Raw genomic sequence first — 17,632 nt, 5'->3', positions numbered from 1 at the left:
CAGCTCCTCTAGGACTACAATTGTGGATCCAGCATCTGATACTACAGGAGGTACCAGCACCAGCACCCCGGTTGATTCAGAAAGGACAGCTTCTACTGTTGTCTTAACAAAAACGAATGGACCACAGATCTCCACAGTTTTGACAGAAGATGCCAGCACATACAACATCAAAAATGATATAACTTCAGCTACATCGATGAGCCCCATGCCCAATACATCTCCATTTAATTTGGATCTTACTAACCAAACTAATACACCACCCAGTTCCAGTTTCCAAATGGATCTGTCACCTTTGCCCACTGTGTCTGAAACAGGAAGTACCTTTGCTCCTGAAACAAGCCATATTTCTTCCACAACATTACATCAGCTGTCCACAAACATTCCTTCTAGCACTTTGATGAACATAACAGAATCAGTGACATCAACTCCAGTAAAGCCTCTAACCTCTGGTTCTACAAATGTCAATACAACAACATCTGGCCAAAACATGGCAACTAGTACAGTACCTACAACCGCAGAGGATACAACTAACATCTTTGGGACTGCACCTTTTCCAAATGTGGTGAGCAGTGGTTCACTTATGACATCTGTCACGGACACCACACAAGGCCCAAACACATCAGTTAATTTACTTCAAAATATTACAGATACACTGGAATACATTACTTCTGTAGAGTCTACAGAGTCTACAGAATTTAGCACATCAAGAGATGTGTATTCTTCAGAGTCTACAGAATCTAGCACATCACAAGATGTGTTTCTAAATATGTCATCTAGAAGTATAAGCTTATCTGTTGCAGATGAGACATCTTTGCCTTTAAAGAATTCTTCAACTCCTGTAAATCCTTTACATATGTTTAACAAGACTGCTTTACCTCAAGATGATTCTGCTTCTCAAAATGACTACACCATGACAACACCTACTCCGGTTATATCAACGTCCAATGCATTTACTACTGTTTCTCCTGAATTGCTCACTGTAGCTAACATGACAGTGGCCTCCACTCCTTCCACTCCTCAAGCCGATACTGCTAAACCATTTACACCTGGGACACCTCTCTCAGAAAGGTCATCATCAGACCCTGTATTGGAAAGATTCACAGGCATTATGATAGGGCAACTGTCAAGGAATTTTTCAAACTCATCATTGTCATTTACTCAACCAACCACTGACGATACAAGTATGACAGACTCTGTGACATTAATGGTTTCAGAAAATATTACATCTCACACAGAATTGCCAGCTTCACCGGCAACTTCTTCAGCAAGGATAGAAATTGGATCTAGCTCATCTACAACAGAAACACTTTTTAGTGGCAGCATGAGAATCCTGCTAAATGCTTCATCTTCAGCTACTGCAACACCTCTAAACCCCATTGCCACCAATGTCAGAGAAGTCTATACAGATAAAGGGACATTACTACCAAACAATACATCAATCAATCCAGAGGAAGGAAGCAGTGGAGCAGATTCAAGTTTTACCTCCACATCTTCTGTAAACCCTACCGATGCACCTGTGCTTATTCCAACTTTACCAGTCAGTCAAGCCAGCACTTTGGAAAACAAGATCCTTGCATCTTCTGGAAGAAGTGTAACTAACTCAGGTGCCCTCCATAATCTTTTGCCAACCACTAACTCACCTGTTTCTGCTCCACTGGAACCACAGACCAATACAATCACTGGAGGGATAGATTCAAATGGGAGAAAAACAACATCTTCTATCTCATACCCGACTACAACATTAACTAGCACTGCAGTGTCAGACACAACAAACGATGTGATTGAAATGTTAAAGACCACCATAAAAATCTCAGTTTCACACCCCCAGGTTTTGACAAGTTCGTCAGTGAATATATCACCTTCAAGTGTCTTTTCTGCAGCACCAACAGTTCGGGCTTCAACCTCTGGGCAAGACTCTGCAATAGCTGTATCTTCAAGTGAAGATATCCACATCACCTCCAATGAACCTTTGGCAAACACAAAAACTGCTACAGAACCTTTAATGAACTCTAATTCGAATTTTGAAGCATCCTCTGTAAGAGCAACAGAAAATTCAAGTTTGACAAGTATCCCAGAGTTGACCACTGTATTCAGCACAAATAAGGAAACTGCAACAGATGGTTCAGATATGAAAACTTCTATACATAATGTACATCTACATATCACTACAGTAAAGACTTTATCTGCAGATGCAATGACAATTAATACAGATACAGTACCTACATTTGCAAATAAATTATCAGCTTCCTCAGATGAAAACTATGCAGAGACTACAGACTCCACACAAACCACAGAAATGTCACATTTGACACCTAAAATTAAATTCATCACAGCTTCAAGTTCAGATACTTCCGACAGCCCACATTCTCTAGTTACAGAAAATGCAGTTTCATTAACAGCCACAGCACACACTGCCACTGATGTTCCTACTGATCTGCCTATTGTGGAACAAAATAGGATACAAACTGTTTCACCAGCCAGTATCACTGGGAATGGAACCTTCTATGTAAACATGACAGAAGTTACTGTAGGTTCAAATACTGCTGTTCATATGACAGAACCAAGCAGAATTTCTTCTTCTGTGCCCCACACTTTAAATGATAAATCCATGGATGGAGCTACTCACTCCACGACTGACAAAAGCACACATTTTGAAGTGGCAGACACTACAAATGTGACAGAACTTGCAATCACGCACACAACATTGAATATAACTAATACAATTAACGAAAAAACCTTAACACACATTACTACGTCCGCAAATATTGGTGTGACTCTTGAATCTGCAGCCACAACAGCAACGTCTACTGTAATGGGAGTTAATAACAGAACAGTTACATCTACAATGATCCCAGATATTATTCACACTCCACCAACAAATCTGGTCAATTCACCCACACTCAGTGGCTCATCATTGCCAAGTGCAACCCCTCCTCATACAAAGCAAAATAGCACATTTCTAACAAATTACAGCACTGTGATCCCATTCTCCCCCACAAAGTCATTATCTGCAGGCGATACCACAGTAACCCATACTACCTCAGCAACAACATCACTGAAATTTGCTGATTTAACCACCACATTACCACAGTATAACTCTACACAGTCTGTAAAAGTAAAACAAACCTCACTAGCCATGACTATTCTTTTTCCAAACAGAACAAGTTCTTCGGAAAGAACAAAGCCTACTGTTTCGTCAATAATATCTAACGTAACTGAAACCAAGATGGCCCTAGATATGAAAAACACAGCCCAGCAAATCAAGGCAACAGTGCTTCCAGATGCTGAGACCCTCACTACAAAAATCCCAGTATCTGTTTTGAAGCCACGCACATCCATACCGAATGGTACAACATTCCATAGCCATGGTACAACAGCCCATAAGCCATTGCATTCTACAATTGTACCAGTCAATGTGCTGCCCAGTGTGCCAGCTAAACCCCAGCACATCAAACCAGAGACAACAGCTCCTCCTGCACCCAGGACTGAAAAGTCCACATTGGCTATGACCGCCAGAGATGAGCAAACCCCAAGAACTGATCCAAAAGGTACAACAAATCAATAAAAAGATTTAGGAGGATTAAAAATGTAGTTATATTTGACACTGACGCCGTTGCTGAACTTTTTCAATATCACAGTATATTCTATATTATATTAGTATATTATATTGAATGCTAACAATAAAATACATTTTCAACTTTCCAATGACAGATTCCTACCGTACTGTATGTTGCTATTGCTATATTGAAATTAGATTTAGTAAGCCATTCTTGCTCATTTAAAGACTATTAGGGGAAATGGGCTGTTTTCTGTGCCAGAAAAGATTGCTTTCTTCATGAAGATACAGTGTTTGCATTTCTGTACACATCGTTGTGATGTGACAAATGTGAATTGAAGGATATTTGTTTTATAGGCAAGCAGACACTGATTCTGCGAATGAACGTGTCTCTTCTTACCCCGGTGTCTATGGAGAATAAAACAATAACAGAAGCTTTAGAAAATGTAAGTCCCACTGTTTCTTTTTTGCCTGACAAAACCCATATGAACACACATTATAATTTAATGAGCCATGACCTTCAACAGGACAAGTGGATTGAAATTAATGGATATAATTTAATGAAATGTACTGTAAAACATGATGTCTTAACCAACAAATCTCACATTTTTAAGACGAACAGCCACAAGGAGGCACTTACTATATATACAAAAAGCATTTCTATTAATATAATTTGCAGTGAAAAAGCAAATTGTTTCTTCTGTATTTTCATGGTATTCTTCTTGTAGATAAAAACCGGAACCTTCCATCCTAAACAGCTTCTTGCAGAAGTTCTTTTTTTTTTACTTTTTATTTGCAGATGCACAATGGATTCAAATCGACATGTATAACAAATGCTGAATCTAAGAGTAAAAAACCTGAAATATTTAAATGTTCTTTTTCTTCTTTGATGGGGGAAGAGAAACTTGTGAAAACAGATTTTTTTAAATCAGGCAAAGCTTCCTTCATACAGTAGTTACTTCATCCATCCTACCTGATGAATTTATCTGGCGAACACACTTACAGTGTATTCATATGTACTTTTATTTTCTGTACCTTTTTCTCCAGCTCATTAGCGTCATGCAAAATCACCTCAAAGATGAAGAATGTTCCTTCAAGATTGTGAAAGTCATCAAGAAGTGAAAGCACTGGCATGACTCAGGATCTTACCTGCTTTTTGGTTTTCTGCTGTGCAGACTCTGTTCCAATAAGTGCTTCATTCTTTTTTTACCGGTTCCTTTATTCAATGACACATAGAAAACAAAGACCCAACTGCATTTGGGACAACAGCCTTCACTGTGACTATGAATGTGGAAACTGGTGGTATACTTTCAAATATGCCATTCGAAAAGAAAGCACAACACATGTCCCAATGCACAATCCTGTAATGTTATTATTGAGGAATCACACCAAGGAGAAGATGAAATATGTCTAGTCCGCAACCCCAGGACGCAGGTGTAACTATGGAAATTGAAATGAAATGCAGTGTTTTGAGCAGATTGCACCCTTTAGCCTTGCTCTCTGCTGGAGCGATTCTGCCATTCACAGTGGATAAGACCAGTCGGCCTTTTTAGAAAGGCTATAAAGTGAAAACTATCAAAAAGCCATGATCAGACCAATGTGTTATAAAAAGAAACATTTTTATAACAGTTATTCTTCCTTATAATATTAATTTCTTCTTCTTATTATTATTATTATTATTATTATATTGCATTGAAACAGCTTGATATAACTCTCTGCTGAGACTGTTCCATTCCACCAACAAGCCTGCACTCTGGGATCCAATAGTTATAGATTTCTCAATACTTTAGTAGTGTTGTGAAATGGCAAGCGCTAATTCCTGTAATTCGTAGCAACTTCTATCTCTTAATAACCATTATTTTTGAAGTTTTCCTAGATATGTGGTTTGAAACATAAAACTATGCTAATTATATGAGATGTTATTTTAAAAACATACTCGTTTTTATGTTCTTAATCTTCAGTATAACTACAACTGAATATGGAGTTGAATTGTTATAATTTTCGTACAAAGCAAAACCCAGGGAAAATGTGTTGTTAATGTAAACTGTTATGGAAAAATAATAAATATGTGTTATCATTGGCTTTAATGTATTTATTAAATTAACTTGAACAAATGAGAGGGAAGGTATTATTTCATTTTATTAAATGGATAGAAAATTTGCCTTTTAAAATAAACATTAATGTAGTTCACACAAGCAAAGAGCATTTCAAAGTGGTAAATTTGAAAGCACTTCTACTGTACCATTTAGGCCGATGTGAAAAGCTAGGTAAGGCTGGGATTGTTGAGTACTGAAATGGAGGACCTCCAAGGAAAATCAGATTGCCCCTACAAGCGAAGCTGGTGGACAAGCAGGAGAAACTCTTCTCTCTGGGCTACGGTAGCAAACCAATATGCAAGTATAATGAGAGGAAACACTCTCCGTACTTGGACAATCTGGTCTTACTAAAGTTTGCCTTAATTAGTAGGTCGATCTGATACAGGTGTATAATGGCTATCGTGTCACCCATCTGAGTACTGCACCTTAACTTGTGGATAAAACGTACATCCCCTCTTCACCAAGCCCTCTGGGAAGTGGGTCCCAGCCAACATTTAACGCTTTTTAGGATTTTGTGGAATGAAAGGATGAAAAGCATTACGTACTGTAAATGTAAAGAATGATTAAATTTCCTTGACTTCGCGTGCAGTTCCGTCAGTGGCCACGGTGTGGCACATAAACGTTTATCTTGCCGCATTGGATGGGGGCGGCGGGTAACGTCATCAATGAAGAGCGCTGTGAGAAGCTGAGACACATCTTGACGGAAAGCAGATGTCGTCTTTTCCTCATACCTTCTTCCCGGAAGAAAACAGCCTGAAAGGTCTGAACAGAGAATTTTCACTTGCTGGTATTGTTGACTGGTTTCTAATGTGTGCGCCTCGTGCATTGCAGAATAAAGCAACGCCGACATCGTTGTCGGATACATTATACTAGCTAAATTACAGAAAATGCATGACTGGTAATTCATTCTGTGCTACACAGGAAACTCACGATTAATCTGTGCGTTAATTTCCCATGTATCTGCACAGGGCAATGTGCGATATATTGAGGATAAATTCTGAAACATCGCTACTTCTTTGTTGGTACCCACTAAAAGGGTAGCTAGTTGCTATCTGTTCCTCGTTCTTCAGTGTCTCATGTGGGGCTTACTGACGCCTGGTGTCTGGAACATAGAGCTGGTATAAAATCTAATTCTACTGAAGTACCGTCAGCAGCGCTTGTTTTAGAAATCTGTTGTACTCGAAGAATAACGCATACAGTACGCAAGCTATTCTCAAAGTCATCATGTGATTGTCGCAGCTCTTAAACCTGGTCTGCATAAACAGCTTACATCGCAGTGGTTTATATGGAACTTCTTGTACCGAGTGACAGTACACTGAAACATCATGGGTTGTCTCTGCACACAACGATAATAACAACAAAAGTCAAAACGTAAGATTTGTGTCTTCAAAATACAGTACCTGTGTGGTGAAAACGTTTTTTAGAAAAACCTTTTGCTTAGTAAATTTCCATTTCAATTAATTGAACAGCTTGCATGCATAATGTGGAGTGTCGGTCTGATGGCCTAAATCATCTCCGAAACTATAGAAATATGAATATAGGTCTGTTAAAAAAACTTTATTTTTTAATCATACTGTCCAGAAAAAACGGTGCTGTTTTCGTTAAGAATGAGATGGCAAACTATGTTGTGTAACCATTTTTTTCCACGCAACAATAACATGTTTAAAAATTATTCTTGTTTTGGAGTAGGACTTCCTCTATAGATTTAATGGAATGAGAGTTAACTTGTTTTTTATTGCTTTCAAATCTTGGTACAGTACCTTTTGTACATCTGGTTTGTTGGGGTAAATGGGTAAACAGCCTTGCTCAAGGGTAGATAGCAAGAGGCCCACCTGGGATTTGCACCCACAGTGCTCCTCTCAGAAGTCCAGAGCCCCAGACACATCTCCACAGTTGCAAGAAACAATTAAGCAATGAGGAGTAACGCAGCAGGCAGAGTGAAACTCGTGTGTTTTTTGCCTTTAGGAAATGCCAGCACTATGAAGAGGCCAGGGTACATGGCGGCCAAGAGCAGGACATTGTAGGCGTTCAGGGGAGACCCAGGCTGGCGATGGAACGTGACGATGGGCAGGGACTCTTTGAGGATCCAGACTTTCCCCCACTGGAGTCCTCCCTCTTCTCCGACTACACCACCCCCATCTCCAAGTTCTGTGGGGATATCGTATGGATGCGCCCGCAGGTGGGACTTTCCCAACGTGTGTCGAACATGTACTTCCTAACTGCTTTGGTCCAGGTATTTTCGTGTCAAACAAAAGACGCAAAAGGTTAAAAGGCAAAGGGCTGTTCCCGTTATTCAATGGAGTGAGAAATATGCATGGCGTGGATATAACAACATGGATCTTTTACTAATAGTCCATGTCAGGAGTGAAGCCTGAGTTCTGTGCTAAGGTGTAATTAAAAAAAGTTGGCTGCAATTTTTTTTTTCTGAGGGCCATATTCTAATTCTAGTTGGTTGCAGTAAAATTCTTTAATGGTTGTTATTCATTCTGTTGTATTGTGCTGATAGAAAACATACAGTATATTGCCGAGTCGTGACAGCATGTTGTGTTCTGTTTGTAATCCAGGCAATCTGTCAGTCACCCAAACTGTTTCCTGAGAATCCCAAGGATGGCCATGCAAAGCAAGGGATTTTGGGAGACTGTTGGTTCCTATGCGCCTGTAGCATGCTGCTGAAGAACAAGCTCCTGATGGACAAGGTAGGGGAAGAGACGTCTGTGCTTGAATTCTGTTCTTTTTATTAGAATGAACAGTTCAAGTCTATCTGAAAGGTGGATGCTGTGTTTCAGGTGGTCCCTTTCGGGCAGCCTCAGTGGGGAGAATGTGGATACACGGGCCGATTCAGATTCAGCTTCTGGCAGTTTGGGTGCTGGATAGATGTAGAGATAGATGATCAGCTGCCCTGCATTGGTGCCAGACTCTGCTTCTCTCACTGCCAGTCTCCCAGTGCCTTCTGGGTGGCCTTGCTGGAAAAAGCCTATGCCAAGTAAGTGTGCATTGAAAACGGAGATGTTATGAGCCGCAAAGCTTTATTTTGTAGCTTGTTTGAGGAGCCATCATTATTTTCTGTGTTAGAAGCCAGATATTGTATAACCGTGATGTATTATGTCATATGAAGGGGTTTTAAATAGTACACGCAGGTGTTAATGCACACAGAATAAAGGCACACTGTTCATTTTCCACATGCAACTAAAATCAAAACCTTTTCCAGGCTTCATGGTTCGTACGAGAAGCTCTGGGCTGGGCAAGTGGCAGAAGCTCTGGTCGATGTCTCGGGGGGACTGGCCGAGCGATGGAGCCTGAAGGAAGCGGGGAAGGAGCTGAGACAGCAGGGAGAGAATGACAACGTTCAGGAGAAATTCAGTCTGAGCAGCCTGGTGGGAGTGGGCGACAGATGTGTGATGAGCTGCTCAGTTCATAGCTCTCCGGGAGGTGAGTTGAATAACTGGCATTGATCTTGGGATGTCCTGTAACAATGCTGTCTCTACTGTTATTTCCCTCCTCAGGCTACATGATTTACTGCTAAAGGATGTAATGAAAAGGCCTCTACAGAAGGCTTACTTGGCTTCAAAGTATTTTACTTTCTCTGTTCCATTTATGTAAAAACGGTGCTTTCAATAAAAGAAGATGCATGTAATTTCTGTTTATCACATCTATCCTTCTGTTTGTGCCTTTTACACTTTTACACTTTTGTGACACTTTTACATAATTCCTTTTAAGATGAGAAATTGTGTATATATCAGCAAGCAGAGTACTCTAAATGATACTGGAATCTCAGGAACTCCCATTGTCTTACACTAGACAAATCTTATGACTGTACTTTGTGACTGCTGGAATGTTTGTGCTATTTCTGAGCACAGCAGATACTGTAATATGAGGTGGTTTTATTATTAGGAAGGAATATAGGCCTGTCTAGTCTTTCATTTAAGAATCAAGAGGGTACTGTATTTGAATATCATGTACTGTAAGTGAACCTATAAGGATTTGGGCATCTTTTTTCTTAAAGAAGCTTTATCCAACTATTGTACTGCTTGCATCCTGGATATATGCTCTTTGCTCCAACAGCTATGGTCTAAAGAAACCAGTTCATAATTTTAAGTATCAAAGAAATGATGTCAGAAAAATATTTAGCAATTTTATAGAAGTTTTTAACAACTATTGTACATTTTTAGATATTGTATATTTTTTATTTTTATTTCCTAATATATAAATATTAGTTTATCCTTCTTATTTATTTACAGTAAATTTTACTGAAAACCCAATAGGATGTCCCCTCCTTTCTGTAAAAAAGTATCTTTGAGAGTGTTTCTTGGCAGTTTGCTTGTGGGTAATTTGGTTCATAGATTGCACCACTGTATGAGCTTACACAAGAATGAAATACTTGAGCAGAAGTCGGAAACTTGAGCTTACTGCAGTCGGTGAGCATTTGTAATTGGTAAAGAATCTGAGTAATACACAAGGAAAAGACAGGCTATGCCTAAAATAACATGTCTCTTCAAGCCCTGTTGAGAAACAAACGAGCTTTTCTGTTGCATCGGTGTGACGCTCATGTGCTGTGTGTTTGTGTGTCGGAGGTGCCGGTGAGCTGGGGCAGTTCCACGCCTTCAGTGTGATGGAATGGGTGGAGGTGCAGAGCCGCAGGATTCACCTGTTGAGGATCCGAAACCCCTGGGGCCGCCGCTGCTGGGGTGGTATCTGGAGCGAGGGGTCAGTTCAGGGGCTTCGATAGGAGAAAATGGACCCTATTGTATCATTTCTCCTGTTGGAACTCCTGCAAAGTTTCAGAAGAAGATCTTTGAGTTTTATTAATTGCTGCCCGGCACAGTATCTAAATGTATTAGTGCTTTAAGAAATTCCGCCTCAGAAACGCAGAAAGGCATGTTGTGAGCAATAGTTTCTTCACTGCAGTGCGAGGACCTACAGTAATGTACTGTAGCATCTGACCAATACTGAAGATCAGTAATGTGGATGTACATGTACTGTATGATTTTCATGAGGCCATGAGGCCATTCACGAGCAGTGGTGTACAGTACATTATATTCCGAATTTCAAGAGATAATATGCAATGTGTTGCGTTCAGAGAGTATCATAGATAGAGTAAATGATAGATACATACAAATGATGAAAATCAGTAATACCGTATCAGTTAAATTTAGTGGCACTAAAATATGTGTGAGAAGATCAACTTTTGATCTACAAGAAGGTGATTGTATGGTTTTTCTCAATGCCCAGTATGCCTGCTGAAAATAATGCAAGAGTGCAATGTAAACACTGTAGGGAAAAGTAAACTGTAATTGCCTGGATCTGGGGATGTGTTTTGTTCACAGTGGTGAGGGCTGGAACCAATTGGAACCAGACTGTACTGAAGAGCTCTTAGGCCGTACTGAGGAGGGGGAATTCTGGATAGAAGAAGGGGAGTTCCTCAAGGAATTTGATGAGGTCACAGTGGCATATCCAATCAGTGAGCAGGGATTTCTTCAGAGTATTCACACTGGTAAGGTTCCATGGAGGGTAACATAATGTGCAGATTGCTTAGGGTCAGAATTTTCATTGGTTGTTTTTTTTTCTCTCTGAGTTTTTTAGGTCTGAAATGACCTATGTTTTAGCTGAGTTATGAAGAAAAATATATTCACTTTGACATACAGTAGTTGTCATTTCCACATTATGTATTTTTACTATTCATTATGTATGTATTACCTTTTTAAAATGGTTTCAATTTGTTTTATTTTAAAAGGAATCAGATTATTATTATTGAAAATCTGCAGATCTCTTTGGGGTCAGCTGGATTCTAATTACATTACTAAACTTTCACATCTTTTAAATCTTTTAGAGCAAACTATATTTAGCTTATAATAATAATAATTAATAATTGCTTACACTTATATAGCACTTTTATGGACAATCCACTCAAAGCACTTTACAGGTAATGGGGACTCCCCTCCACCACCACCAATATGCAGCATCCACCTGGATGCTGCTTATACCCATCTCATGGGGGGAAGTCCAGTCTCAGCTTCAAAAGATGGGCTATTAGTTCTCTTTAAGATCTCAAGACATACAGTAACTTTATTGAACACATCTTTAGAGTTTCAGAGTAGGAACTGTTAAATTGAGATGGTGCTTAAATCAATTTCCTATAATAAATTATGGTTAAACAGCAAGACTCCTGTTTGGTAATCTGCAAAATGTATTGAAATGGGCGCTCTCTGATGGGATTGGTTTTGACGATTGATTGATTACTCCTCTGTGTGTCTCACAGGAAAGGAGTTAGTTCACTCCCATCAGGTGTGTGGCTCCTGGGTTAAAGGTCGTTCTGCAGGTGGTTGCCGTAACAACAGCAGTTTTGGCACCAACCCCAAGTTCTGGCTGCGCATTAGTGAGTCAGGAGAAATACTGCTGTCCCTGCTGCAGCACCAAAGATGGAGACTGTCTGCTCTCAGTGTTAGGGGCACTGCCCGGCCTGACTTTTGTTCACTCAACTCTCAAAGAGAAGGTAGAGAGGAGAATATGCCGATGGACAGTCACAAACAACACCACCTCCAAGCTATAGGCCTGCATTTATGGAAGGTAGGTTAAAGCTACAACACCCTATGAGTTTTTTTAAACACAATATAAATTACATAAGTACTGCTGTGATTTTTTCAGTTTACAGGTCCTTTTAACATGTGTCTAAACATTCATGTGTCACATGTCCAGGTAGAAAAGAAGCGTTTTAATCTGGCAAAGACCCTCAATACACCCCCCTGTGCCTCTACACACTGCCATGCCTATGACAGAGAAGTGACACTGCACACCCAGCTCTCTGCCGGATTCTACCTCCTCATTCCCAGCACTTTCCTGCAGGAAGCAGAAGCCAGCTTCTTCCTGCGTGTCTTCTCCACTGCCCCCGTGTCTCTAAGGTGGGTGGGATCTTTAATTTCCTAAGAATTATGAGGGCAACACTTCACTCCACAACAGTGGTCACGGAATGACACTAATGCAATGTCCGTTAAACCTGCTTGACAAAGTAAGGTTGGGAATTGCAAGGTTGTCTATTCAGTTATGTTATTTAGGAAATGTAATGTTGTTCTCTGCAATTTTAATTAAAGTTGTCTGTTGAATAAAAATGTATAAAGTAAATCCTAAAAAGGAGCAGCTCATTCAATACAAAGGATGGGATGAAATTGTGAGCTTGATTGTTCTGAAGAGGAGCGTGATGTTTACCTCACTTGCCTTCCCTTCTCTTCCTAGTGCACTGAAAGCCCCCCCTTCCCCTACAGGGGACCTAGCAGCCTCGGTCCAGGAGGGAGAGTGGGAGACCAGCTGCTCCGAGGGCCAGTGGATCCCTGGGGCCACTGCAGGGGGCAGCAGGAATTTCCCCTCTCACCTGTCAAACCCCCGTGTACCGTTTACTGTGAACTGTGAGCCCAGAGGGGCCAACGTGAGGATCACTCTGCAACAGCACTGCCCTGCCAAAGACTGCCAGCCCATTGGCTTCCATGTTTATCAGGTGAGGGCTGCAGTCTTGCTTCTGACGGGGATAGGGTATGAAATACTTCATATTAACCTGACCTAATCATCCTGTGACATTCTTATTCAAAAAGAAACTAGAGGATTTCTGTACAGCTTGTGGTAATTTCATTTGCACATCTTATTTTAAAATACTAAGGATGTGTGGTTTCGTTAGGCCTAACAGCACTGGTTTTGCAAAATGGGAAAATGCTCCATTATGTTATGTCAGCATCACATCCGTTGGTACATATGACTTTGTAAAACCGATGTATTATTCTACTTATGGTTATGTTCTGGGATGAAGATTTCAGAAGAGAGCAGAGAACCACAAATCTCCCAAGATCAAGAGCCTCAGGCCAGCTGTGTCCCCCATCGCTACACTCAGGAAGTCAGCCTACTCTGCAGCCTGGCCCCAGGGCACTACATCATTGTCCCCTCTACCTACCAACCTGACTGCCAGGGCTGCTTCACTGTCACTGTGGCTCGCAAAATAGACAGGTACCACAGCTTGAGATGGCTCCTCAGGGCAGGAACGTACTGCTCAGAAGATAGATTAGCAGTCAGTCCAGTTCCTTATTGGGGTCAATTGTTTTAAATTTTAGAATATATTTAAGTTCTGCAAAATAAAACATTCATGTAATTTGTTTGTGTGTTTATGGAAAAATTCAAATAAGGGTTTTTTTTTTCAATAGTATAGAGTAATAGAGTGTAGGTAAAATGTAATAGTAAAGCACAGATGTTATATACTATAACTGTAGAACAGTCCAAGCAAAGCTAGTTATGGAGACAAACATTTGTGCATCATGATGCATCTTATTTTACTTTAACACATTGCAAATGCCTGGACTTTCACCTGCAAAATGTGAAGAAACCAGTATCACATAGTTTTAAGTAATTGGGCACAAGATAACGGAATGTTTTTTTTCTGTCTGTTTAGAAAAGCAGTGGAAAGTAAAGAGAACTTGGGCAGAATCATACAAGAGGTATGTCCATCTGTTTGCATGTACATTGTATTTGTACTATTTCTACAATATGTAGAGATGAACAAATCTTCATTTTATAAATATATATAAAAGTTTGTGGCAGATAAGAACTTGTTACAAAGAATATCCTAAATTACAGGAATCTAATTGGTGCATCGAGTTTGGAATATGGCTCTGCCTTCTTATTTCTGGAATTTTGTTGTCTTTGGCTTTAAATATTAACATATGTCAACCTGATATTGTTGTTGTTAATTTCCATAAACAGCTATTCTTCTGTGAGCTGCATTGGAGTTCTTGTTTTTATGTTGAAAAACATACAGTAGTTATCCTTCTCCATTAGTTGTTTTCTGCTATTAAGAAGGGTTAAGGTGTAGAGAAAACTGTACTGCAGTAGGTGGCAGTATTGACCAACCGCACGTGGACCACATTCTCAGAACCTACTCCTAGTGAATTATTTAAAAAAAAAAAAATTTAATTCATACAGTAGAATTATTTTCCAGTGAAATAGAATGAGAATCTCTGAGATTTGCAAATCTGATTAATGTTATTCCTTTTAGGTGCATTTTGTAACTTGGTGTGGTAAGCTTGTTCATTAAAGCAAAATGGTAGTAATTGACCTTTGAAACAGGATCTATTAGCAAGGTCTTTTTTTCCAGCTATTGCTGTTTTGTCCCAGCTAAGGTTACATTTCTGTTTCCTGTTTTGTGACCATTTTACACCCATTCTGATGGGCTGCCTGTAGTGTAGCTGCTATTGTCTGTCCCAGTGTAGTCACTGTTTCTTGATCTGATTGGCTGCATTACATTTAAGGACTTTGTGTTGCTGAATTAGACATTAGTGAAAAGATATTAAATAGGGGAGGACCTTCCAAGCCATTGCATGGATCTTCATAAAGAAGCATAGTATGAAGTGAAAAATGATTTTTTTCATTCAAAATAATACATTCCTTTTGTCACATCAGATTCATGTCATAGGTCACATACCTTTACTGTATGTACTTAAGGCAGGCTAAGGATAGATTGTTGCTTATAATGTGAATATTCCTAAAAGCAACCTGTCAACAAATGCAGCTAAACTGAGCTGTTAGTAAAATGATTATAATGAGATAAAAAACCCTTTGAGGCTAGTAAAAGCTCCGTCATGTTGTGTGAGCACTATTGTTTAACCCATGCTTCAGAACAGCTACACATGGATTGATAAAAAAATCTTAACGTGCTATACAATGCCAGGTATGTTTTACTTCACTTTTCTACCTATCCATTTTGTAACCTCTTCACCCAATTCAGGGAGCCAGAGTATATCCAAACAAGGAAAGGGTTCAAGGTGGGGCACACTCTGGACAGGATGAGACACACACACACACACACACACACACACACACACACACACACACACACACGGGCCTGTTTTCCCAGTAGCCAATTAACCTACTATGTCTTTGGACTGCGGGAGAAAACCGGACCACGTGGAGGACACAAACCAGGGAAGAACATACAAACTCCAGACAGCAGAATTGAACCCTACCGCAGCAAGGCAGCCACCCTTTCTTATTCTAAATATACGTTCTTCTTCTTATACAGGTCGTGTGTACAGTATATGTATATTTCAGTAGCTTTCCACCTTCTTCTGTAATTCACAGAAGTAGGGCGTTCCAGAGAGTGACTGGATGTAGCTTCTCCTCCTTTTGCCGGCAGGTTTCCTACATCTCTGTGATGCGCAGCTAGCACCGGAGCACCAGCGCGCCCGGCCGCTGACGTGGGCTCAGCCCTCTGGCTCGGGATGAAAGGGAACTGGGCCAGCGAAGCCGGGAGCCTTTATTTGCTGCCAAGGTCCGGCTGTAGCGATTAGCACATCGCAGGCCCGTCCGTTGCCCTGGCACTAATCTGAGGCGACGTGACTCGGTGGTGTAAACAAACAGCCCCGATTGAAGAGGCCCGCTCTGCGCTGCTCATCCGCGACCCGAACAAAGGCAGCACTCATGGAGCGCCCAGGAGCTTAAAACAAGAGCGAGAAACCGCACCCCTGGGCTCCTCAATCCAAGCGATGGGACACCCCCCTTTACTGAACCAGAGGGAGGGGGGGCTTTCAAGGCACCGCCGTAGGGACAGATGACAGGCAGAGAGTCCGGCCTCCGGCACTCCAAACGGGGCCGCCACGCTTGAAAGTGGCCGCCAGACACTGGGTGCCGCACGCATTGGTGGAAAAGGCGGCAGTCATCGATGGGAATTTTCCATGTGTGGCTGGAATTTACGTGCAACTGCAGTGAAAACGCTTCCCCCCCCCACTTCTCTTTCATTTCAGATGTTGTTTTTTCCATGATGAGGCTCGGGATGCAATACCTGCAATACCCAGGCCAGTTTTAGAGGTTCCCACTCGGCTGAAGATGATGCTGCTTTATTTTAATTCAGCTTCTACAGTTTACCATCTCATGTTAATTAGGCTTTGTAAGGAGCTCCATTGCCTTTTTGACCATTTTTACTGTGTTCTTTTTCCTTTGTGTTAGGTAATGTATTCTTTAGTTTTCTTTCATCTGTCTTTTGCCTCTTTTTCTTTTCTGTCGGAACAAGATAAGCCTTAATTAACTGGAACATAATAAAAAAGGAAGTTTCAAAGAGAATTTCACACTCTTGGCTTTTGCGTTTGTGAGCAGGTCTCCTCTATGATATGATGTGTCAAAATGCAAAAATGAAAATTTTGTTTGACATTTAATATGCATTGATATTTTTGTCACTTTTACAACTGACAAATAGTTTGTTGTACACTTTCAGAATATTTGCTGAATATTCTGTATTGTATAAAAGGACACTGGTGTGTTTTCTCAGCATTTCATGATGGTCAGATAGCTTATGTAACAGTGCAGCCATATCAAGGCAAAACAGTTAAACCTTAAGTTTTCAGAAGTTTGTGGAACATTGGTTGATCTGTATTTGTACAACTTTACAATAAATCTCTGAAGTTTTATAGTGTTAAATTTCTTTCCTTAGATCTTAGGTCTTGAGTGATTATTAATGGAGGAGTATTAAACAAATAGATCAAGGTTTATGCAAGAGTAACTACTTTAAAAGAACAATATAGCAAAACACCTTTTGTTTTTAAGTGGTTCGTTTTGCTTTTCAGAATAGAACTGCCTTGTGGATATTTTTCACTTTATTCCCCATGAATGCAGACCCTTTAGTCATACTGAGAGTCCTGAAGCCTTGAAAAATTAAGTGACAAACAGAAACTGAGATTATCTCTGGGAGTTATAAGTGGAAGGTGCATAAATTTCAATTCTCAGGACTTAACTGTCTTGTTACTTAAGGGTTTAGGATCATTTGCATTGGCAAATTTAGGGATGTGGGGGGGACAAACAGGGAAAATCATTGTATTAGACAGTTTGTAGCTTACAAAAAAGACATCTGCAGTGTTGAAGAGCAGAGTAGCAGAGGTGGAAAGCTTCTCAAATATTTTATGCAGAGTATTGTGTCAGTATTGCAGTTAAATTTCTAAAGCATCACCAGTGCTTTCAT

General features: G+C 40.3%; 1 protein-coding gene across 5 annotated transcripts; it reads left to right on the top strand.

The window, feature by feature from the left end:
• Window positions 1–6,323: 6,323 nt before the first annotated feature.
• On the top strand, window positions 6,324–17,080 carry capn10 (calpain 10). 5 transcript variants are annotated; one of them, XM_088914543.1, is made up of 13 exons: window positions 6,324–6,412; window positions 7,618–7,831; window positions 8,217–8,348; window positions 8,439–8,635; window positions 8,861–9,081; window positions 10,224–10,356; window positions 10,977–11,143; window positions 11,909–12,220; window positions 12,350–12,548; window positions 12,880–13,138; window positions 13,445–13,638; window positions 14,078–14,123; window positions 15,818–17,080. In XM_088914543.1, exons 2-13 carry the CDS (start codon window positions 7,703–7,705, stop codon window positions 15,845–15,847), a joined length of 2,019 nt encoding a protein of 672 aa, XP_088770669.1. In that variant the 5' UTR covers window positions 6,324–6,412; window positions 7,618–7,702; the 3' UTR covers window positions 15,848–17,080. The 5 variants fall into 5 exon arrangements, with proteins under 5 accessions (XP_088770669.1, XP_088770666.1, XP_088770668.1 ...); XM_088914540.1 differs by having other exon boundaries at window positions 8,421–8,635; XM_088914542.1 differs by having other exon boundaries at window positions 6,396–6,439; window positions 8,421–8,635.
• The last annotated feature ends 552 nt before the right edge of the window (window positions 17,081–17,632 follow it).

This window comes from Atractosteus spatula, chromosome 4 (assembly GCF_055471065.1).
Source record: "Atractosteus spatula isolate fAtrSpa1 chromosome 4, fAtrSpa1.hap1, whole genome shotgun sequence".
NCBI lineage: Eukaryota > Metazoa > Chordata > Actinopteri > Semionotiformes > Lepisosteidae > Atractosteus > Atractosteus spatula.
The sequence above is the reverse complement of the archived record's forward strand: the minus strand, read 5'-3'. Positions and strand labels throughout refer to the sequence as shown.